Source organism: Trichomycterus rosablanca, chromosome 14, assembly GCF_030014385.1.
Source record: "Trichomycterus rosablanca isolate fTriRos1 chromosome 14, fTriRos1.hap1, whole genome shotgun sequence".
NCBI lineage: Eukaryota > Metazoa > Chordata > Actinopteri > Siluriformes > Trichomycteridae > Trichomycterus > Trichomycterus rosablanca.
The window spans coordinates 4,534,984-4,558,725 of NC_086001.1; the positions used below are offsets into that span (position 1 = coordinate 4,534,984).

Below are 23,742 nucleotides of genomic sequence, written 5' to 3' on the forward strand. Positions count from 1 at the left end.
CAGATTTGGCCAGGAGCAACTGTAATGTGTGTGTGTGAGAGAGAGAGAGAGAACAAAAAAAGAAATACTGTATATCAGTGATGAAATGAAACAGTTCTCACGTCATACTCATAATGCAAAGGTCACTGAAGATCATGAACTGTTAAAATAATAAACGAATGAAGTGGATCGTTGGTTCATGGATTATTTCATGTTTACTTTCTGTATCAACATAAAAAACTCTTTTCTTTATTTCATACAGGTCTGCATGGATACACGTCAGGCCATGGGTGTGTCGGGTGTGGTGTTTTACGATGTTTTTTTGCTGGAGGTCATGTTGACAGACTGCCAGAGAAAAACTCAGACACAAATGACACATTTGTGTGTGTCTGTGTGTGTCTGTGTGTGTCTGTGTGTGTGTGTGTGTGTGTGTGTGCGCGCGAGAGTACACTGAGTGTTGAGGCGTTGGCTGATGATGTACAGTAGCTTATTTGCAGAGTGCTCGGCCCATGGGTGTTTATGTTCACGAAGACGGTGGATGCATTTGTAGGGTGTGTGTGTGTGTGTGTGTGTGTGTGTGTGTGTGTGTGTGTGTGTGTGTGTGTGTGTGTGTTTGTAAAAGCAATAGGAGGTGCCCAAACGTCCTACTGTGTCCCTCTCTAGACCTGCTCATTAATAACATGGTCATACACACACACACACACACACACACACAAACACACGCACACGCACACCAACACATAAGCCATGCTGTATTTGGGAGGATTTCATTGACTTGTTTAATTTTGATGGACAGAGATCGGAGTCTTAAGTCTAAATGTTGTTGATGTAAAGTAAGACGCCTGTTTTTATCGTGAAAAGCAATTCAAAATCTATAGTTCTTTCTGCTTTTTTGTCACAATTTAGTCATTTTCACTTCCCTTTTCCAATTAGGAATAGGTGCCATTTGCATCTCACACTGACCAAAGAGAACCACAGTCTAGCATCCACCCCCCTCCAACAATTTTCACCAATCAACACTGTTTTCTGGTTTTTTGTTTTTTTTTGTCTTATTTCTCCCTCTTCTCTCAGAAAGAGGAGAAGCATCTCTAGAGGTCAGTGGCAGGCTGGCAGGTGGAGGTGCAGCAGTGACCGGAGACAGCACGCTGGTGCCGGTACCCGAGGAGAGGAGGAAACGTAGTAGTGCAGAGCTTCGGGAGTTATGGAGGAAGGCCATCCTGCAGCAGATCCTTCTTCTGAGAATGGAGATAGAGAACCAAAAACTACAGGGTGAGAAAAGCTGTTACATGAAGAGAGACCATAATAGGGCAGTTCACAGATGCTCACCATCCAATCAGATGAAGCTTGAGAGGATATAATTTGAAGAGGGGGATAATCCAGATGTGCTAGCAGCTGTAAATGCTGTACAGAATAAATGGTCTGAATACTTTTGTGAATCAGTATCATTGTTCACCATTATGAGTGAAGGATATTAAAATAGTTTAGCCATTGTTGCCCAAGTTTTTTTAATACAACCTTAGGCCAAATAATATGATATTAATAAAATATTTGCCCCAGGGTGGCACAGAGGTCTATTATGCTAACGATTTTTAGCTGAGCTATGTCTACACAGACATGATCGGTTATGTCAGGTGGGGGGGGAAAGGGGGGGTTGTCCAGTCCTACAATGATTTTACGTTCTTTTCAGGTGTTCCTGCCTTGTGCCCAGTGAATTTCAAGTCAAAATGTATTCATTTAGCGCTTTTTACAATGAACATTGTCTCAAAGCAACTTTACAGAATCCAGGACCAACAGACCAAAAAACCCTGTTGAGCAAGCCGTGGGCGACAGTGGCAAGGGAAAAACTCCCTTAAAATTACAGGAAGAAACCTTGGGAGGAACCAGACTCAGCAGGGACCTCCGTCCTCTTTGGGTGACCTGGAGGATACTTTAAATAAAAAATAGGATTTACACAAATCATACAAACACAAAATTAAATTTAACTGAAAGTTATAACTAGCAAAAATAATTGAGTTCTTTATTGTTCAGTTCAGTCTGTGATAAAGTCTGATTGTAAGTTCTGGACATTTTTGTTGCAAACACGCTAAGGTCCCGTCACATCTAGCAGGAGCAGCGTTGTTGGCACTGCAGTCTCGAGTTGCAGACTTAAACCTCGAGAGGGTGAACATGTTTCCGTCAGAACCACCTCGAGGTAAAACAACAGAAGATGTAGTTACAATGTGAAATCGTAAAAAAGTAAAATGTCATTTTTTACAGAGAGTAGCTTTAGACTCCGGCACCCCTAGTTATTACAGCATAACTAAGAATTAGTGTGAGCCGGACCCACCACGACTCTTAATATTCACAAATGTATTTATAAAATGTTTAAAAGTAACCAAGATTAAACCAACCAAAACCAAACATAAACCAAAAGCTGAACTGAAATAGAATATAATAAAATATATAACTATATATAACTAATATATTTCTCAGTTTCAAACCAGCTGTGTACAAAAATATCTCTTTTAAAAGTACACTTTGCCTTGAGCAAGTTGGATTTTTTTTAGGTGGGAATGAACTTGGCGTGCACTCCAGACAAACTCACATAATGTCAGAATCTATATAAAACAAATCTGAGTCAACAGTCAGATTAGTGCGGATCGACTGAACGTGTGATGTGGAGTTTAGAGCTCTTTCTCCTGGAGTGCAGAAGACAATAAAACACAATCCCACAGTGACTCATGTTCTCTAAACCCAGCAGGCTGGCACACTTCTGTCTTCCTCGAGGGTTCTGTACCCTCGCCATGCTGGTACAGCCGAGTGCTGCTTGATTAAACGGTGTCAAGGCTTCGGCTGATAGAAGAGCAGATTAGCCTGTGGTGCTCATTGTTTGAGTCCAGATGAATGAGCTGGTTTGATTGTGTAATTGTTTTGATCCTCTCTCTGTTTCGGTGGGCAGGAAGCAGGAGACACTTTATCGTTTCTCTTTTGTCTTTAATCTCCCTTTTTGGGTGTGTTCATCATAAGAGGTGGAAACTCAGGATCAGGTTTATAACAGAAGTGCTGACATTCATGCTTTAGGCCTGATCGGAAATTCACATTCTTTGTTCTGTACTGTTTCTTTCATTTGGATAAAGGTCACCATCAGCTGCTCTCCGATTTGTATTGTATTGTATTGTATCAACATAACCGATGAACCAGTGCTGAAGTGTACTCGTGCGAATACTTAAATCTACAGTATGCAACCATTGGGGTTAAAAATAGAAGTAGCTGGAGGTGGTAAAACATGCCAGGCCACCAGTGCTGAGATCTAAAGCTCGCGAGTTTAAATCTCAGCTCTGCTACTGGACTACAGGTGCATTCTGCACAGGCGCTTCTCAGCTGCTAATCAGGGTCCTTACACACAGCATTTGAAGACCCCACCCACATAGTCCGCTCATCCCTCCCTAGCAGAAACGTGTCTGCTGCAGGTACTGCCAATTATGCAAGCTAGATGGCACCCAGCCAACCGGTGACCACGCCGAGTTTTGAAACGAGGAGTTCAGAATCTGCTAGTGGAATATCCCGCTGTGCCACCTGGGTGCCTACAATGTGTGTTTAATATTTCAATAGGTTGATATAGGAAGGATATTCATGAGAACTGTTAGGATTTCATTCCGAGAAAAACTGTTCCAAGAGCTTCACAGCACTGGACATGGCAAAATCTATGACCTGACTTGAGAAGCTAAAATCTTGGACCCCTTAACAAAGGAGAAAATGTATTACGGTCTGATGTGTTGACGATAATGTGTGTATCATCAACACATCATTAATGTGGTAATGATGTCATCACTGTGGTCATCATTTGTCTGTGTGCTTGTGTAGCTTCAGAGAGTGACCTTCAGAGCAGGCGGCTAAAGCTGGACTATGACGAGATCACACCCTGTCTGAAGGAGGTCACCCTCGTCTGGGAGAAAATGCTCAGCACTGCAGGGAGGTCAAGGGTCAAATTCGACACCGAGAGGATACACACTGCGGTCGGACAAGGTAGCACATGCGTAAACAGACACGATGAGCGTAGGCCTCTGTCCTCATGAATACAGGTCACATGGAATGCGCATATGTCTACATTTATACACCAAGAGAATTTGTTTTTTATGTGGATGCTAAAACACAAAATAGGAACCAGATTATTAAAGTGAAATTCAGTGTTAACATGCTTCTGAACTATAAGAAATGTTAAACTATTAAAAATTTTGTAAATGTACACACGTAATGTCTTCTTTTCAATGTGTACTTGTAAATATGAAGAAAAAGTGTGCAACTATAAGCATTATCAAATGTGAAAAAACAAGAAAGTCTGTAGTAAGTTATAGTATTCAGACTGTAATGGGGAGGGTCAGGCCTCGACACTGACACCCCTGAACGTGCAAGAATATAGAAATAAACCCAATCTGCAGGATGCTTAACCAATGTGAAACGGTACTGTGGATAAAAAGCCACAAACAAAGCAGGGTAGAGTGAAAGTCAAAGTCGTGGCCAAAATATCAGAACAAATAAAGACACAAAAACATCCTCACCCTGCATTGGTGAAAGTGAATAGTATATGGATAGCACAGAAACGGAAACAGGCAGTCACAACGTAACCGTCTTCTACAACCAGCTTCTTAGAAAAAGATTAAAGAAAGGGAACACGGAACAACCCGGGGACGGCAATGGTCCAAACGTCAGGCTGCGGAAAGTGCAGTCATTCTTTCGTGATGGCCGAAAGCTGCCCAGATGGCATCTGGGTTCTCATGGAAAGATAAAGAAGTGCCAGGATATGTGCCGACGGAAAAGCGGACCAGATCATCAAAAGAAAAGCAGGTTGCTCTGCTGATCATAAATGGCAATGCAGAAGGGCACAATTCTGTAACCATAAACCCTTCCTAATCTCTACAGCAGGTTTTTTTTATGTTAAAATCAAAATATGTAAAGGTTACGTATTAACAAATCAAGTTTTAGATAAAAAAAATGTTGGGGTACAAATTGCGCCTGGTTTTATTATTAGAGAAGTTGCCATAGATTGGGAATATTTTGGACATCAAGCTTCCTGCAAACCTCTTAAATATTGCTGTCAGTGCAACAGGGTCAAAATACAAAAGTGAAAAGGTTTTTGAACCACAAATTGCAACACAGGCTGTTATTTTATAAATAAAATGTGTATATGTATAAACAGCAGGAGCCCAAAGACTGAGACCACTAGAGAAAATACTTCTAGACCACACAAGGATCTGAGTGCTGGTTGGCCAAACCTGTCAAAACACACCATAATTACTGCACGTTACTAGCATAGCATCATTCAGATAGCAGCCTGGCTACTTGTTTTGGAATTGAGTCATTTTGCATATTAGAAGATGAGAAGCTCACCCTGTTCTGCATGTTACAGCTTGACATGATTCATTTGTTATTACAGGAAAACGTTCACTTCAGACCTGCCTCGTTTCTTATTTATTTTACTAACACACACACACACACACACACACACACACACACACACACACACACACACACACACACACACACACTCTGTCACCGTGATGGATGTGCTTAAAATAAATAATGATTCATTAGATAGTGAGAATGATGAAGTGAATACAGTATGGACAGTGTTTGTTTTAATTTATTCAGTTTTCTTTCTGTTATTTCCAGGTGTCCCACGTCAGAACAGAGGAGAAATCTGGAAGTTGCTTTCTGAGCAGTATCTACTCAGGCAGCAAGTACCCAGCACCAAACCCCCCAATAATGATGTTCCTTATAAAGAGCTACTGAAACAGCTCACCTCTCAACAACACGCCATCCTCATAGATCTGGGTTTGTACCTAACATATATTATTTTGTTTATATTGTTTGTTCTCTTGAGCTTTTTTAACTGACAAAAGTATTAAGGAAATACTTTTAATCTTTTGGCTGACCAACTTCAGTTAAAAAAGAAGATTTTTCAATTCATTTACATTTTTTCGGCATTTTATCCAAAGCGACGTACAGTTGAGACAGCATGCAATCTAAGCATTAGGTTTCTAAGAGGGTTAAGGGCCTTGCTCAAGGGCCCAACAGTGGCAGCCTGTGAGGCCTGAACCAGCAATCTTCTGATTACTGGACCAGTACCTTAACCACTAGGCTACAGCTGCCCTGCAATGCAAGATTACATATATTTTAGGTTCTCCATCGTCTACCATAAATAATATTGTGATCATATTAATAGAATCTGGAGAAATCCCAGTCTATGTTGGGCAAGGCCAGAAACCATTGTTGAAATTGGGTAACGTTCATGCCCACAGATGACATGCTACTGTGATAAATATAGCTACATGTTTTCTGGAGTATTTCGGTAAACCGTTGTCTCTTATCACGGCCTACCGATGCATCAAGAAATGCAACCTGCAGCTCTGCTGTACATCTATTCTGTGCTCATCTCAGGTGGACCGAAACACAGTAGAACTGTGCTGTGTTATTGTTAGGAAAGGTACTTTTGTAAGTTAAATAAAGGTTAAAGAGAAACAAAACACAGCTTCTTTTTATTGCATATCTATAGTTTCATCAGTTGTGGTGGGTCCTGTTTCACCAGGAAACACTGAGTGCAAGGCAGGTATATCCTGGACAGCGTGCCCATCCATTGCTAGACTCCCTTAATTCAGACATATTCACAGTCATGTCTGTGTAGACCGGCTGATAGCACAAAAGAGATTTAAACTAGTGCTAGGGTAATAGAGCACACAAGCACCAATATATATAAAACACACAGTAAAATGCCAGGACGGTTGGTCTGTTTACTGGCAGGGACTGTTCGTATTATCATTTTAAAAAATAGCAGTTCACCTGAAATTGCAATTTGTCTGCAATTACTAAAATTAGTATAATCCTTTTATAATTTACATTATATAGGCAGGAGTCTGTGGACATTTTTCCACAGTGTTAGTGTAATATCCAATAAATGATTATAAAGTGACGTCTAGTGATGTGTATACATTAGATAAGAGACAGCAGTATTTGTTCAGCAACACCCATTGCTAACAGATGTATGTAATCAAGTATATAAACTAAATTGTATGCTTCTGACCATTTTGTGGCAGCAGCTTGGGGTTGGCCCCTTCTGTTTCAGCATGGACTGTGCCCTTATGCAAAAGGCGAGGTCCAAAAGACACGATTTGACAAATTAATGTGAAGCAACTATTGTGGCCAGAACAACCCCCTGACCTCAGCTTTGTTGAACACCAGGAGGATGGATTGGAACGTCAATTGTGAGTCAGGCCTTCATCCAAAATCAGTCCCTGTTTTTACAAATGGTTTAAGCCCATGGTTGCCACAAACACACCTACACACACTATACAAAAGTTACCCAATCCTCCCATCCATAACCATCTCCCAGGGTATAGCCGTGGTTAATATGACACAAAAGACACATGACTGACAGATTCAGAGAAGCAGACACAAAAGAAGGTGTGGAGCGTACCCAGCCCAATGCAAACTACAAAGAGACACTTAGGAATGTATACTCCCTTATAAAAGACTCTACCTTATATACACACACAAACACCAAACAATAGCTTATATTCATCCAGCAGTGAGTCCAGGGTCAATACTGAATGCACACACACACACACCTACACCTGGGTCTGCTTTGAAAGACAAAGACTATATATGACCATTACGTTAAAAGGAACTCTCACACAAGATAAAACAGAAACAATCCTCAAATTCCTTAATAATATAAGACTGAAAACATATGTGTGTATATATAATACAAGACTAATAAAACATCATCGTATCCAATTACACTGGTTATATCTGCCCTCCACTGCTGCAGACCCTGACCCTGCCCATATTTACCCTTTCCAAAAAGGTACCACGCCCCCTCCGACCGCTTCTTTTCACCTGCACAAGGCAGGTTCACACAGGGATCAGTATGATGTGCGGAGAGTCAATTAATCACAGGTTTTTAAGAAATGTACCTACAGCAGTTTAGAGGAATTCAGTGGTGTTGGACATTCTATAATGTCATTTAACTTTGGGGTATGACCTCCAGATTCCTCGTTAGATATTATGACTGACAACATTTGCTGTAGGTCTGGAAGCAGAACCTGTCCGTAAGACTGGTTTACTGTTTTTGAAGCCTTTTGAAGGTCTTGTTGTTTTCGAAAAAGAAAATGTTAAAAATGCACTTTTTTATTCTGGGAAAACTTTTAACAATCATGCTCTTTTCTTCTCTTTTTTTCCTCTAACTCTGTTAGGTCGAACATTTCCCACACATCCGTACTTCAGCGCCCAACTAGGTGCTGGTCAGCTCTCGCTCTACAACCTCCTTAAGGCCTATTCCCTGCTGGACACGGAGGTGGGTTACTGCCAGGGGCTGAGCTTCGTGGCGGGAGTGCTGCTGCTGCACATGAGTGAGGAGGAAGCCTTCGAAATGCTGAAGTTCCTCATGTACGACATGGGCCTACGCAAGCAGTACCGGCCAGACATGATCATCCTTCAGGTAGCCTATTGCATCTCTTGAAGTGAAGTGGTAGCTGGTTTAAGCCTCATTACTGTTGGGCTCCTGTGCAGAACCCTCAAAAATGTCCTAAATCTTCAACTGCTCAAATTATATTTGGTCGCAATTGTAAGTTGCTGTGAATAAAAGTGTCTCCAAAATGCCATAAATGAGAAAGGAGCGCACTGTACCTCCCAGTAGCCCTTCGTAAACGCTAGCCAGTCATGTCCATGCAGACGCCCAACCGGCTGATAGCACCGCAGAGATCCGAATCCTGGAAGTAGTGGGCTGTTGTACTTTACTGCTACACAGACCGAGACCCCAGTTAGCTTTCATTTACTAAAACTTACAACATAGAAGGAAATGTAAACGCTAATTGTGGCACGCTTAAACGTTAAGGATTTAATTCAACTGTCAGGTCAGGTCTGCTTTAAGATTTTTTTAGATGAAGTTGTTTCATTTATTCTGTGGCGAGGTGTAATTTTGAGTTTCGACTTGATGCGAGTCGAGCGCAGCATTAGTAACAAATACCTCGGATGACCTTAAATAATCTGACGTGATGATTTAGGTTGTTAGTCCTCCGGTTTAGCTTTTTATTTATTAGCTGTCAGAATAACTTTAATTAATCAATTTCTGTGATATGTGATCTGTCATATAGTGCAGTACACACGTGTACTCAGTATATTCGCTGTTTAAAGCGAGCTGTTTGTGTACGCTGGCTTTATGCAAATGTAGTGACAGTGGAGTTATTGTGTATACTGAGCATGTGTCATTTTAAATGGGCAGAAAATGTCGCTCCTGGCCCTCACTGTAATGCGCTGCTAACCCACCGGCCTGGTCGGTCGTTTAACATACATGATCAGGAGTGTGTGAAGAAGGTTTTAGGATTATGTCTGACTATCCGGACAGATTTCCTCTTTCTTCCTGTCCCTTGCAAAAGTTTTGGGACACGCCTTCAAATATTGAATTCATGAAGTGCAGCCAATTGTAGCACTGGCCGGTATTCAAACTGAAGAGTGGGTAGCACTGTCGCCTCACAGCAAGAAGGTCCTGGGTCCATGAGTGTGTTTGATGTTAAACTTGAACTGATGAATCTTGTGTAAACAGTAACTACCATTTCTGTCATGAATGTAACCAAAGTGTGTAAAATATGACGTTAAAATCCTAATAAATAAATAAATCAAACTGAAAAGCTTGAGATCTCAGCTGTGATGGGCTAGTGAGACCCTCCTGTGGTCACGTTCCTGATCCTTCTCCCTCCCTTCTCGTTCTCTCAGATCCAGATGTATCAGTTATCCCGACTGTTACACGACTACCACAGAGAGCTGTACTCTCATCTGGAGCTGCACGAGATCGGCCCCAGTCTCTACGCCGCACCGTGGTTCCTCACCGCCTTCGCCTCGCACTTCCCTCTGGGCTTTGTGGCCAGAGTTTTTGGTACGCACACATATGGATACACCAACACAGACACACACACACACATTCCCACTCCACACAGGGTCAGTGCGAATACCTAGTGAGCTGCCTTGCTGCCTGCTGAGTAAAGAGGATTCTAATAAGACATCGAATTTATAAGCCAGATTATTTAGACGCACTAATTAGAGATTACCTCGATTACGTCACCGCAGTTTTAACTTACTAAGCGAACACAGTTAGTCTCAGGCCATTCAAACCAATGGGCTGAGGCGGCACGACCCGCTAGCACGCCAACTAACGTCTCCCTCCGTTAAACTGTAATTGACGAGCTCGAATTCGCAAATAAATGACACCTGTGCACCTTTATACAAATTAAAAATCAATGATGATTTATTTACATTTGAAAAGAACTCTGTTCCTTGCTCCGCATTTGCGAGGAAGGTCGTGCCGCACTGAATGCTGGGATTGCCTTCACCACTAAGGAAGCATCGGACGCTCCCTCGTTATTCAGTCTGATTTTCGCTTAGAATTAAGGCACCTCAGCAGGCAGCATTTTAAGGTATCTTCTCAGGAGCGAGTGTCGGATGACGTAAAATTCGAGTCGATGTAGAGAGATCACTAGGTTTTCAGACAGACCCATGATCAGCCTCAAACCAACAACTTAACAAGCCCAATACAGAATCAGAACATCTTTATTGTCATTATACCAGGTATAACGAAATTAAGGTGCAATACTCTATAGCAGGGGTGTCAAACTCATTTTCACCTAGGGCAACATCAGCATTATTGTGGCCCTCAAAGGGCCGATTGTAACGTATCCTGCTGTGATTGCAGTCTGTTGTTTTTCTTGGAGGCTAAATTCTGCATTTATATTGTCCTTTTTTACCACAGACACGGCCTCATAACACAAGAGACGCACCGGTTTCTCTACCTGAAGCACAAACTTCTTGACATTTTCATTAAATTTCCTCCTTCTGCTTAATTTTCTTAATTATCTTCTTGTACATTTTGGGATCATGTGTAAATATTTCTTAACATCATCTACTGGCGGGATGTGTCACTGTGCAGGTCACAAAATCAGCATGCATTTTGAGAGATGCAGTTAATGTAGGATTTTACAGTGTATTTTAAGACAATTGTTTAATTTAACTAATAGTTTATCCCCCTTGCTCAGCTAGACAGACAGACAGACAGACAGACCTTTTCAGAATACAGTCGGTTTTATTTGCTCGCCAGCTGTGTGAGACACTCTGTGCACCAGAATGAAGTAAAAATACAAACAATAAAAACAATAAAGAACTTAATACAGTACAAGCACACAGCTGTAGTCAAGTGTTACATCTGGTACAATATGAGATTTAACCAAACGTAAAATAGCGCTAACGAGTTAGCATTTAGTGTAAAGATACTAATTGCTATAGTAACGGTAACAATTGTATTTAATTACGGTAAATTTGTAACTAAAACGCTGTGATATACTCACTAAACATTTACTAACAACTGAGAATATAAACGCCACTACTTACAGACGATGCTTTGGTATTATACTGCAAGATAATTATTTATATTTATTATTATTGTTTACATTACTACCCGCGTTCTTTTGCTGTAAAAGTCACATGGCTACTCAGCGAGGTCAAAGTTAGTTGCCATGACTACGATGTCAGCAGTTGCCGGTTAAAGGCGCAGGTGTCCCATTAAATTATAAGCGCGTCTCTGTAACGACTCGAACCATCACAACAATCTCTTAAGCTCTCGTGGGCCACATAAAATGACGTGGCGGGCCGGATCTGGCCCGCGGGCCGTGAGTTTGACACCCCTGTTCTATAGTGTTACAAACAATACATTTAAAAAACTAGAATTTACAAAGATTACCAATATTTGCATTCACAAAATTTACAATAACAACAACACACAAATAGAACTTCTGTCGGTAACAAGCTGGTGGAAATTGCACATTGCCCTTTGTAAACATTGCCTTTGAAATTGCACATTCCCATGTGTTTAGTAAAATCACCTTATATAGAAGTATACAAGCTCATCCCAAACAGTGCTATTGAGGCCCTGCGATGGACTGGAGTTCTGTCCTGGGTGTCTTACTGCACGACCCTGGTCGACAGCTGGCTACTACTTCACACACATTTATGTTAGTCAGGTTTTCTTGGTATTTAACACACATAATAAATGCAGAATAAAAAATCTATTTTATTCACCTGTTAGGAACGAGTGTGGCTGAACTCTAATGCTGGTACTTTGGAAATGTTGATTTGTTTATAATAAATAGCTTACGGAGCTTATATTACAGACCAGACTCTCATGACCTCTCTGTTTAGTTCATGTTGACACATCTCTCGTCTCCGACTGGTCATGCGGGATTCCATTGTCCGTTGCAATCAGAAGCAGCCATGCTTGTCGAGTGGCTCTAACTTTGTTGTGTTTAATCACAAACGTCCACCTGCCCGTGCAAATAAACGTGTGTGTGAGAGGAAGAAAATGTACAGAGCAGCTTTCCTTTGTACCATCACGTTTTTACACTTCAACACCTAGATGCATGAACACACCCTGCTTTTCCTTATGCAGTTTCACTTCGCACCCTTAAGGTCTTCAAACGATCTTGTAAATGTTCAGCTGTTTATTCATTCATTTAGGGGCGGCTCGGTGGGTAGCACTGTCGCCTCACAGCTAGAAGATCCTGGGTTTGATCTCCAGGTGGAGCGGTCGGGGTCCTTTCTGTGTGGAGTTTGCATGTTCTCCCTGTGTCTGTGTGAGGTACAAAATTGTCCATCATTGTGTTTGATATTAAACTTGTGAACTGATGAATCTTGTGTAATGAGTAACTCACCTGTCCTGTCATGAATGTAACCAAATAAATAAATATTCATTAATTTATTTACTGTTTAACCACAGTTTTATCCTCATCAGGGTGGTGATGGGTCGGATTCATTGGACAAAAGGCCATTGCCAGTCCATCACAGGACAGACACACACACTTCTCTGGGGAATGGAACTCGGGCCCTTCTTGCTATAAGGCGACAGTGCTATCCACTGCACCACCCTGCTTCTAATAATAACCCCAACAAGACTGAGCTGTTTGTTATTTAAATGCTTTAAATAATGAATGTTTTTGTGTTATTCTTTTCAGACATGCTGTTCCTGCAAGGGTCAGAGGTCATCTTCAAAGTGGCACTGAGCCTTTTGGGAAGCCACAAGCCACTGATTTTGCAGCACGACAATCTGGAGTCCATAGTGGACTTCATCAAGACGACACTCCCCAACCTGGGACTGGTGCAGATGGAGAAAACCATCAATCAGGTCTCAGCAATCACTTTTCTTTAATGTCTTTATAGAGCAGGGGCACAGTCATGCTTCTGCTGGAACAGAAAAAGGCCTTCCCTAAACTGTTACTGCAAAATTAAAAGCATTAAAAGAATTTATTAAAAACACATAAATTCAATAATTAGAAGGGGTGTCCCAATACTTCTGTCCATGTAGTGTATGAGTGGAATGACACTGCTCCTGATTTATAGCGCATCAGTTTGGGTGTATGTTTTGATTTACACTCGTAGTTATTACAGAAAGACGTGACAGTAAATGTGTGTTTGTGTAAAGACATGCATGTCAGTACCAATCTACATAAATCACACGGAACTAAAGCAACAGATATCAGGTGCAGCACTTAAAAACGCTGTGTGTGTAAAGTCAAAAGTTTAAATACGCTTTAAAATAATAGTCCTGTGATATTACATTTTCTCTGACAATGTGGGAACAGTTAATCGTCACATCTGTTGTTTATTCTACACTAACACGATCAGTATGAAACCGCTGATTAATTTTTGGCCACGCTACCATAAAACAAATCCCAAATTCATTCGTAGTTTATACTAATGTGCACTACACTGGGTACAGCAGTTACTGCTTCTCCATAACCGCTGGGTATTTAGCAGTATAGTTTTTTTTTCATTACTTTTTTTTTTTGACTATGGAATAATTATTGTACCGGTGTGAAATGAAGACAATTGTGTTTAGTGTCCATGTTACTTGCGTTTAATATATTTTAAGTATGAAGTCCTGTGTTAAATATTAAATACATTTAGGGGCAAAAATTTACAATTACAGTTTATTGTTTATTGTAAACCTAGGGAGCTGCCTTGCTGCCTTACTGTCTACATAGGCAGCTACTGCGGGATTACAGAAAATGAAAAGGTGGACCAATTAGCAAGAAGGAAAACAAGCGAACAGATAACAGACCTCAAACTCCCACCCCCCGACCTCTTCACTCTAATAACAGTATACATACTAAACCAGTGGCAATCAGAATGGAACTCACAAACCAGTAATAAACTGCATGAAATCTGTCCTGATATAACGACTCATCAAACAACATTTCTGGAAAAACGGACAGAACAGACCTCATACACAAGATGCCGTATCGGACACACCCAACTCACACATTCACATTAGATGAGAAGAGAGGAGCCCCCCTGTATGCAACCTATGCCAAGCCATCATTACTGTAAAACACATTTTCATAGAATGTGTTAAATATAACAGAGAGAGAGAGACTGAAAACAACTGACTCTATAAGCAATATCTTTACCAGAAACAATGCAAACATGATCATAAACTTTCTTACAAATACGAACTTGAAGACTTTTTTTTTATAAAGGTAATAAATTCCTGCCCCAAATAACCGGTCCTGCCTTGAAAATAACTCAACAGAGTAAACAAAATAAACAAAACAAAACATAGGCAGCTGCCTCAGTAGAGAGGATTCTAATAAGACATCGACTTATAAGCCAGGTTATTCGAATGCGCTACTTAGACAGTGATAACATCGGTTTTCGCTTACTAAGCTAACACAGTTAGCATCATGCCATTTAAAACAAATGGGATGAGGTGGCACAACGCGCTAGCATGTCAACTAACATCTCCCTCCGTGTACCGACAACGGTTAAACTGTCCCTGACAAGCCCTTGCAAATAAATCACACTTGTGCACCTTTATACAAATTAAAAATCAATAATCATTTATTTACATTTAATAATAAGTAAATTTTTTGGCCCGCATCATCCGCCTTATTTGTTATCTTTTTTAGTGAGAAAGTGCCGCACTGAATGCTGGGATTGCCTTCACCGCTAAGGCAGCATCGGATGCTCACTCGTTCTCCCCTCAAAATACTGTTGACATTTTGAGATACCTTACTAGTGAGCATATTAAGGCATCTAAGACTGAACTGCTGATTCTTCCGGCAAAACAAACCGTACAGCACAGCCTCAGCATAACCATCGACTCGCTTTCACTCTCTCCAATAAAGGTTGCTAGGAACCTAGGAGTCATGATTGACGATCAGCTGTCCTTTACAAACCATGTTGCCTCAGTGACTCGGTCCTGCCGCTTTGCACTATACAATATCAGAAAGATCCGTCCGTTCCTAACGCAGTATGCCACCCAGCTCTTGGTCCAAGCTGTGGTCATCTCCCGTCTTGACTACTGCAATGCGCTGCTAACGGGCCTCCCGGCCTGTACCATAAAGCCACTACAGATGGTACAAAATGCAGCAGCTCGCTTGGTATTCAACCAACCAAAACGAGCACATGTTACTCCACTACTCATTGAGCTCCACTGGCTTCCGGTTGTTGCTCGCATCCAGTTCAAAGCTCTTACAATCGCCTACAAGGTGATAACGGGACAGGCACCCACTTACATGAACTCACTGCTAAAGGCTTACGTTACCCTCCGTCCGCTGCGCTCCTCCACAGAACGCCGTCTAGCTTTGCCGAAAGTACACACAAAGCAATCCAGGCTGTTCTCATACATAGTCCCCCGATGGTGGAACAAGCTTCCAGCCACTACCAGAGCAGGGGCGTCCCTCGCTACGGTAAAGAAACTCCTGAAGACCGAGCTCTTCAAGGAACACCTTCTCTCCTAACACCTCTAACATACTAACACCTCTAACCTCATTTTCATTCCCTCTCCTCCACTCTTCCTCCTCTAGTTCTTCTTCCTCTTTGTCTATGCCACCTTTCTGGCCTGGTAATCTAGCAAATCATTTCGTTTATTTATTTTTTCTTTTCTTATTTTTATATTATTTATGCTGTTTTTAGAGATGTACTCCATTTATTGTAAGTCGCTTTGGACAAAAGCGTCGGCTAAATGTAAATGTAATGTAATGTAATGTAATCTAGGATTTCGAACGGCCTCATTCTCGGGAGCGTGTGTAGAATGAGGTAAAATGCGTCTATGTAAAGAGCTCACTAGGTTTTGGAACACACCCTATGAATTGTGAGTGTGTACATATACATGTATACACACATAAAGATTCTTTAAAGATCGACCCCCATTACCCATTTAGTCACATCCATTACCCAATTTCCTGACTGAAGAGTTAGTCCCCTAACTCTTGTTTTTACACCACTTTGCTTTCGGCTACTGATTTTCATTGGTTTTTTTTTTTTTTTTTCTCTTATTTTGGCCACCTAGTATTTTTGTTATTAGCTTTTCTGCTTTTAAATTTTTTTTGTTTGATCCTAAATATGTTTACACCACTCTCGTCTTTGTTCTTTTTTTTTTCTTTCTTTCTTTTTAAATGCATTTTCTCCCCTTTTTCTTCCCCTTTTAGCGCGTCCAATTGCCCAATTTGCATCACGCATCCTCTCTGCCCTGACCGAGGGGATCGAAGCCAACCCACATCCCCTCCGACATCTGAGCAGCAAGCCGTATGCATCTTGCCACCCACACATTGACGAGTGTTGCGCCACCTAGCGTTGCGTGCGGAGAGACACACCCTAAGAGCGCTCCTTCCTCATCTCCGTGTAGGCGCTTCTAATCAGCCAGCAGAGGTCGTAACCGCACCATTCTGACAGAGAGAGACCCACTTCCGACCTTAGTGCCGCCCATCTGAACGACAGGCCAATCGTTGTTCATATAGCCTCGGCCGGTAAGGCAGAGCTGGATTCGATACGACGTACTCAAGATCCAGCTCCAGTTGCAGCGTGTGTTTTTACCGCTGCGCCACCTGAGCCGCTTTCGTCTTTGTTCTTCCTACACACTAATTGAAACCCAAAAACATGCCAGCAGTTAGACTGGCTATTAGAAATCAATTTGGGCTACTGCTTTTCATTGAGTTTTTTTTTTAAGTTTCTCTTATTTTGACCACTTAGTATTTTTTTTTTTTTGTTTGATCCGATTAATGTTCTCGTCTATCTGTTCCTACACCACTCCGCTTTGGGCTACAGATTGTCATTTGTTTTTTTTTGTCATTAGTTTCTGTTATTTTGTCTACTTAATATGTTTATCAGCGTTTCTGCTTTTCCATGTTTTAGTTTGCTTGATTTTATAACTAGCAGTTATTAAAAAACACTTCCTATTAAAAACTTATTTTAATTAAATACGTCTCTGTGTTTAGGTATTTGAAATGGACATCAGTAAGCAACTTCAGGCCTACGAGGTGGAGTACCACGTTCTCCAGGACGAACTCTTGGACGGTCCTTCCACTCTAAACCAATCGCAGCGCGCTGCCCAGCTCGAGAAGACCAACGGGTGCCTGCGTCAGCAAAACCTGGATCTGCTGGAGGAAGTGCAGGTACATTACAAAAACACAAACAAAAGCCAATAACACAAGCACATAGTTCAGTCATGATAAAAGCGTGAGTAATGTACAAGCCGGTTCTTCGTGCTCCTCCAAAACATCCTGAACCTGCTCACCTGAAATTAACCTAAATAACTGATTCAGTCTGCCCACTCGTTAAATTTGCTTCCAAAGTACACAATTGCCTGATGGCAAACCACACCTACTGCCTTACATCTGAACATGATCCTGACTAGCCAGTTACCTACTGTTGTTTTATAGGCATTTGTGGTAGGAGGCCAGGGTGTGGCATCTAATCAAGGGCATATCTGACATAGCTAAACAAATGTGCAATCAGAGCTAAAAATAGCTCCATCAAAAGTGCCTACCTCAGTGTCTTTGTTCTAATCTGCTTTATGATTTCTGAATATCTGCAGATAGGTGCAGCAGGTAGTGTTTGTGTTATGCCGGTTCTGTGACCCAGGCGCTGTGTTCGCGGTGTGTCGGCCTGTGTCTGTATGCATTTTCCCAACATGCTCCTGTTTTCTTCCACCTCGCAAAACACTGTTTTGGGGTCTGTTCGCAAACCTAGTACCAGCATTTTACGTCATCCTACGCACGCTCTTGAGAAGAAGGCTGTTCGAATTCTTAGATTCCTTAAAATGCTGCCTAGTAAGGTACCTTAAATTTAAACGCGATTGTGACTGAATAACACGGGAGCATCCAATGGCAATCCCAGCATTCAGTGTGGCAAAACTTTTCTCACAAAACTTGACATATATGGTGGACGAATGCAGAGCAAATGTAAATAAATTATCATTGATTTTTAATTTGAATAAAAGTGGAATGAATTTGCTAATTCAGGCTCGTCAGGGACAGTTTAACTGTTTTCGTTACACGGAGGGAGACGTTACCTTGCGTGCTGGCGCGTGCCATCTCATCCAATTGGTTTGAATGGCCTGAGGCTAACTGTGTTAGTAAGCGAAAACTGATGTAATTGCTGTAATCACTGTCTAAGTAGCGCGTCTTATTAGAATCCTCTTTACTGAGGCAGCTGCCCAGGTAGGCAGTAGGCAGCAAGGCAGCTCACTAGGTTTTCAAACAGGCCCATGGAATGGCAAATCTGACTCTTGCATCCAGGTGTCTCCTGGATAGGCTCTGACACACTGAAACCCAAAAACATGCCAGCAGGTAGACTAGCTATTATAAATCACTTCCATGTGTGACCACCTTGTGTCCAGTGATTCTGGAATAGACTCCCCAGTGTGGATAGTGTCCCCAGTGTTCCAGCAGGTTAACTGACATTACGATTATCTCATAGAAGTGACATGACGGCCGCTCAGGAGGCATGGCGGTAAAATGCGCTAGCACACCAGAGCCAGGATTTCAAATACATCGTATCGAATCTCAGCTCTGCCATCCGGGCGGGCTGGGCGGGCACATGAACAACGACCGGCTGTTGTTCACAGGGTGGGATGAGCCGGACCAGGGTTCCTCATAACTGCTGCAATCACAACCTCTGCTGGCTGATTGATGGCGCCTGCGCAGAGTTGGGGAATAATGCTGATCAGGGTGTGGCTCTCCGTGCACAAGGCTGATCCAGATCGTGTCAATTGCGAAGCTCCTCAGTCAGCAGTGGAGGGTAGAGGTATCAGTAGAGGTGAAGCGTAACGCAATCAGGGTAATTGGATACGACCAGATTTGGGAGAAAACTTCTAGTTGGTCATTTTAGATCATGTGATTAACATGCCTGAAACTTTACTAAGCAGATGTGTACTAAGCACCATGTGACCACCCTTAAACACATCAACACTGTAGCACAGCTACTTTGGAACGACTGGTTGATCGTTTTTGTTTTCTCTCTCAGGTGGCCCATGCGAGGATCCGTTTCCTGGAGTCTCGTGTGGAGGGGCTGGTGCACAGTGAGGCGGCGCTACGTTTACAGCTCAACAACCTCTAGACCGAACACTCCGACCTGCAGCAGACTGTAACCCACCTACAGGCTTCACTGGACAAACACGGCATCCAGTACACGGCACCCGTTTCCTAATTCCGGGGGAAACACTCGGAGCCTTGCTTTGGGGTTTTTTGCGCTGATTGATCGCGTTCCATCCTTTCAAATCAAGTACACGCCCTCATTTTTCTGAAGAGGGATCATTGAGGGGTGAGGCTTATCTATAGGTTCAATTTGGACTAGGTGCTGGCGTCTGGTGTTAAGGAGGGGAACGGGCGCCACTTCACTCCCAAGTGCCTGGACGATCGCACACCTTCTCCTGTGTGTATAAGTATTTGCACCGGTGTGTGTGTGTTGTGTTCATATGTACTGCAGAGTCACTCCAGTTTACAGTCGACCGAAACCTGTTTACTGCCTGAGATCTGCAGAGTCACAACTCCCGCCCCCGCCCCCCTCGTTTCCCAGACTTCAAAGACTTTTTCTTGGCATAATTATGCTCGTTATAGTCCGTCTCTGTCTAGACACTGAATCCCTGCGTGAATTCAGGCCTCTCGTGCCTTTATATACGAGCTGTCTAAATAAATAAAAAAACATTAACAATACCCACAATGCCACGCATCAGACACCAAACCAGTCTGCGAATTCAGGCTTTAATTCCTGAGCACAATGACTCGCCGAGTCGCACCGCCCGTTGCTCTATATTCCAACAATTGAAAATAAGGGAGTGCTGAACCGACCTGAGGTGCGCAGCAGTAACACACCTGTAGCGGCGTGTTACCGGTAGACATGTGCTCCTACTACATGTTTAGACACACTATATGGACACCTTTCAGCCACACTCATAGTCAAATGAAATAAATAAATGCTTCCAAAATTGTTGGAACAGTTTGGTGAAGGCCTTCTCTTCCTCCAACGTGACATTAGTCTCTAAACACGCAAGTTCTTTTATAAGTTCATTGTGGGCTTTCTGAGGATCTACTGGCTCAGAAGTATACACGTAGCCTCTTAGATTATGAATTTGGTGGGGAACGTTCTACATTTACATTTTCATCATTTATCCAAAGTGACTTACAGTACAGTGACAGTACACAGTCTAAGCAACTGAGGTTTAAGGGCCTTGCTCAAGGGCCCAACAGTTGCAACCTGGCAGATGTGAGGCTTAAACCTCTTAAACCTTAAACCTCTGTTTACTAGTCCAGTACCTTAGCCCCTAGGCTACAGCTGTTCTATAATCACATGGATTAATTCCTCATTTGTGATCGATTTGACTGCAGTCATTAAAAAGTACATGACACGCTGGTCTCCTGCCAAGCTCAAGGTCTGGAAGAAAACCTGAACGTTCACGTCATGATGAAAACAAAACAAGGTGGTCGAGAGCCGTCTGCTGCTATGAATTAAAAACTGCTGAGACACGTGACACTAAAACACTTTGCTCTCTGACGTGTTGCGTTGTGATCGTTGCTGGTTTGCTTTTAGGCCAAAGAAGTGTGTCTTCTCGTCATTCAGTCACAAAAAATACAGTATAGTGAAGACACGAGTGTAACACGAGTGTCCGTTACAGTGCATGTAAACTGCTGTGCCAGAGCCGAATAAATCAAGCATGATGGTGCTACTGGTGTGCTGTGGTTGTATAAGGAAGGCCAGTTTGCTGAATGCAGTATTTCATTGGAAACTATAGGTGTGTCTTTGTGTGCTGTAGGTCTATGATCTCATATAAACTGAGATGTGCCCAACCCCGCCCCGCCCTGCCCTGCCCTGCCCTGCCCTGCCCATCCAACATTTCTCCAGGCACCCAGGCCTCAGAAGTAGTTTCGAATATTCATCATAATCGTTATCTAGCCATCTAGTGTTAAATGTGGCTTTTATAAATGTTTATCATTATTGTTTCAGTAATTCTGCCATGTTGACTTAGGTAAGCTGGATATCTGGGGCTAGCAGTGCTGATTGTAAACATATACACTTGAATACATGAGTATTACTCTCTAATATCCAAGCATTCACATTCGCTAGCTGTCTGTAAAAACTACATTCGTTCTAAAGAAATCAACTTCCTTCTTTCTCCTGGAATACGCCTTTCACTCATGAACAATTTACCAGAAGGAAGTTCACTGTGAAGGCACGTCAGAGTCAGAAACTCAGGTTGTTTACCACGGCAGAATGTTGTGTGATTACAGGGAGACGCACTGCGTAAACAAAACCTGGTAAGATCTCATGAGCAGGGGTGATTCCTCCCCCGGGGCACTAGGGCACTGCCCCATCATCTGTGTACAATAAAACTAAAATATGGAAGCGACAGGATTCAAAATCAGAGCTGAGATTATTTATTACTATTTTATTTGCTGTATTAGCGTTCTGTTTTAATATGACTCACGTTATTGGCTGTTAGCGATACAAATGTCATTAATCATTATTTGTGTTATATATTACCAAGAGGGTGGCACAGTGTCGCCTTACAGCAGGACGGTCCTGGGTTCAATTCCCAGATGGAGCGGTTTAAGTCCTTTCTGTGTGGAGTTTGCATGTTCTCCCCGTGTCTGTGTGGGTTTCCTCCGGGAGCTCCGGTTTCCTCCCACAGTCCAAAGATGTGCAAGTGAGGTGAATTGGAGATACAAAATTGTCCATGACTGTTTGACGTTAAACTTGTACTGATGAATCTTGTGTACTGGGTAACTACCGTCCCTGTCATGAATGTAACCAAAGTGTAAAACATGACGTTAAAATCCTAATAAATGAATGTATTACATAGGTAGGGCGCTCGTGTGGTGCAGTGATAAAATTATGCTAGCCCACTACTTCTGCAATCCGGGGTCTGAGTCTCTAGTGGTGCTATCAGCTGGTCGGGCGTGTACACACAGACACACAGACCGCTTCCTGTCGGTGGTGTGTTACTGCATTGCATCTGGATTTGGAATGACCAACATGTTCATGGTTTTGGCCATATAGTGTGTGTGTGTGAAATGATGAAAAGTATTGCAGATTTAAAGCATTTTGATATATATTACAGCACAAGTGAGTGTGTGTGTGTGTGTGTGTGTGTGTGTGTGTGTGTGTGTGTGTGTGTGTGTGTGTGTGTACAAGGCTGTCGGTTACTTTACCCTTTTGAACCTCCTGTTTTGACAGTTGATAATTGAGGTGTAGACGTCTCGGTTCAATAACAAAAAGAAGTGGGGGAACCGAACAGGGGAATGAACAAATGACTGAAAAAGCCAAAGCGCTCTCATTACAACATGTACAACAGACCTTGTGATGCTGGGTCTTCTGTAATGTTCTGTATTTGCACATGATCTTTCAACATTTTGATTTTTCACTCCTTTTGATGGATATTTTAATCGAACCATTTTTTGTATCGTCTGCATTAAAATCCTACAAAAGAACTTGAACTGACGTGTGTTGATCAGTTTTCTTATCTTCATCAGGAGTGTGTGTGATTTTTTTTTATGAGCAAAAAGGCCTTGTTTTTAACATTTAGACAAAACCTGCCTCTTAAATCAGACCCACAGGTGCATGTACAGTATATTTCAAGAGTCAAGAGAGGTTTTATTGTCATTTCAGCTATATACGAGTACATATTGGAACTAAACAAGGTCCAAGGTGCAACATAGAACAAAAAGTGCAAGACAGTACAGTACAGTGCAGGGAGACAACATTACAATAAATACAAGAATGCCTAAAATAAATAAAGGAAGACAAGTCTAGAGACAAGTGTTGGTCAGTACATGGTACTGAGTAAATAATGGTGAGGTGGTAGGTAAGTTATGTATCAGTCAAGTTAAGTCAGACTAATTTATACAGCGCTTCTACAATTTCACTATCAGCTGAGCTGCACCACCCAAGCGCCTTAAAAATGTGTGGACGAATATACGTGAACATACTTTCTAATTACTGACTTAAGATGTAAAGATAAGACTTTATTGATCCCTTAGGGATATTAACCTCTTATAGCAGTACAAGAGAAGGGTGGTAAAAACAGAATTGTAGATACAAAATTGTCCATGACTGTGTTTAATATTAACTTGTGAACTGATGAATCTTGTGTAATGAGTAACTACCGTTCCTGTCATGAATGACAGATTCGATATTTAGAGTATAAAGTCTGATAAATTGTCATTGGTTATGGGGTCTGGTTGTTATTGTAAACCCCGATAGCTGCTGGGATGAAGGACCTGACCAGTAGCGCTCCTTCTTACACAGAGTTTGGTGCTGAAGAGGCTTGTTAGAACCCCTGCAGACTCGTGCAGCGGACGTAAGGGCTTGTGCAAGATGCAAGCTTGGCTATCGTCCTCCTTTCTCCCACCTCCTCTACAGATTTAAGAGGAGGGTGTTTTGGAAAAGACCATTTCCTGTCCCGGCATGACT

The 23,742-nt window shown here is 42.1% G+C and overlaps 1 protein-coding gene across 1 annotated transcript in view; it reads left to right on the forward strand.

Moving 5' to 3' along the window:
- Positions 1-22,766, forward strand: part of tbc1d1 (TBC1 (tre-2/USP6, BUB2, cdc16) domain family, member 1) — a 62,584-nt gene extending 39,818 nt beyond the window's left edge. The window contains exons 14-21 of the mRNA XM_063009178.1: positions 1,051-1,248; positions 3,823-3,984; positions 5,629-5,790; positions 8,208-8,452; positions 9,727-9,886; positions 13,008-13,177; positions 17,271-17,447; positions 19,300-22,766. Of these exons, the coding sequence (XP_062865248.1) occupies positions 1,051-1,248; positions 3,823-3,984; positions 5,629-5,790; positions 8,208-8,452; positions 9,727-9,886; positions 13,008-13,177; positions 17,271-17,447; positions 19,300-19,392 (1,367 nt within the window). The 3' untranslated portion in view covers positions 19,393-22,766. The remainder of the gene's footprint in view (positions 1-1,050; positions 1,249-3,822; positions 3,985-5,628; positions 5,791-8,207; positions 8,453-9,726; positions 9,887-13,007; positions 13,178-17,270; positions 17,448-19,299) is intronic.
- The last annotated feature ends 976 nt before the right edge of the window (positions 22,767-23,742 follow it).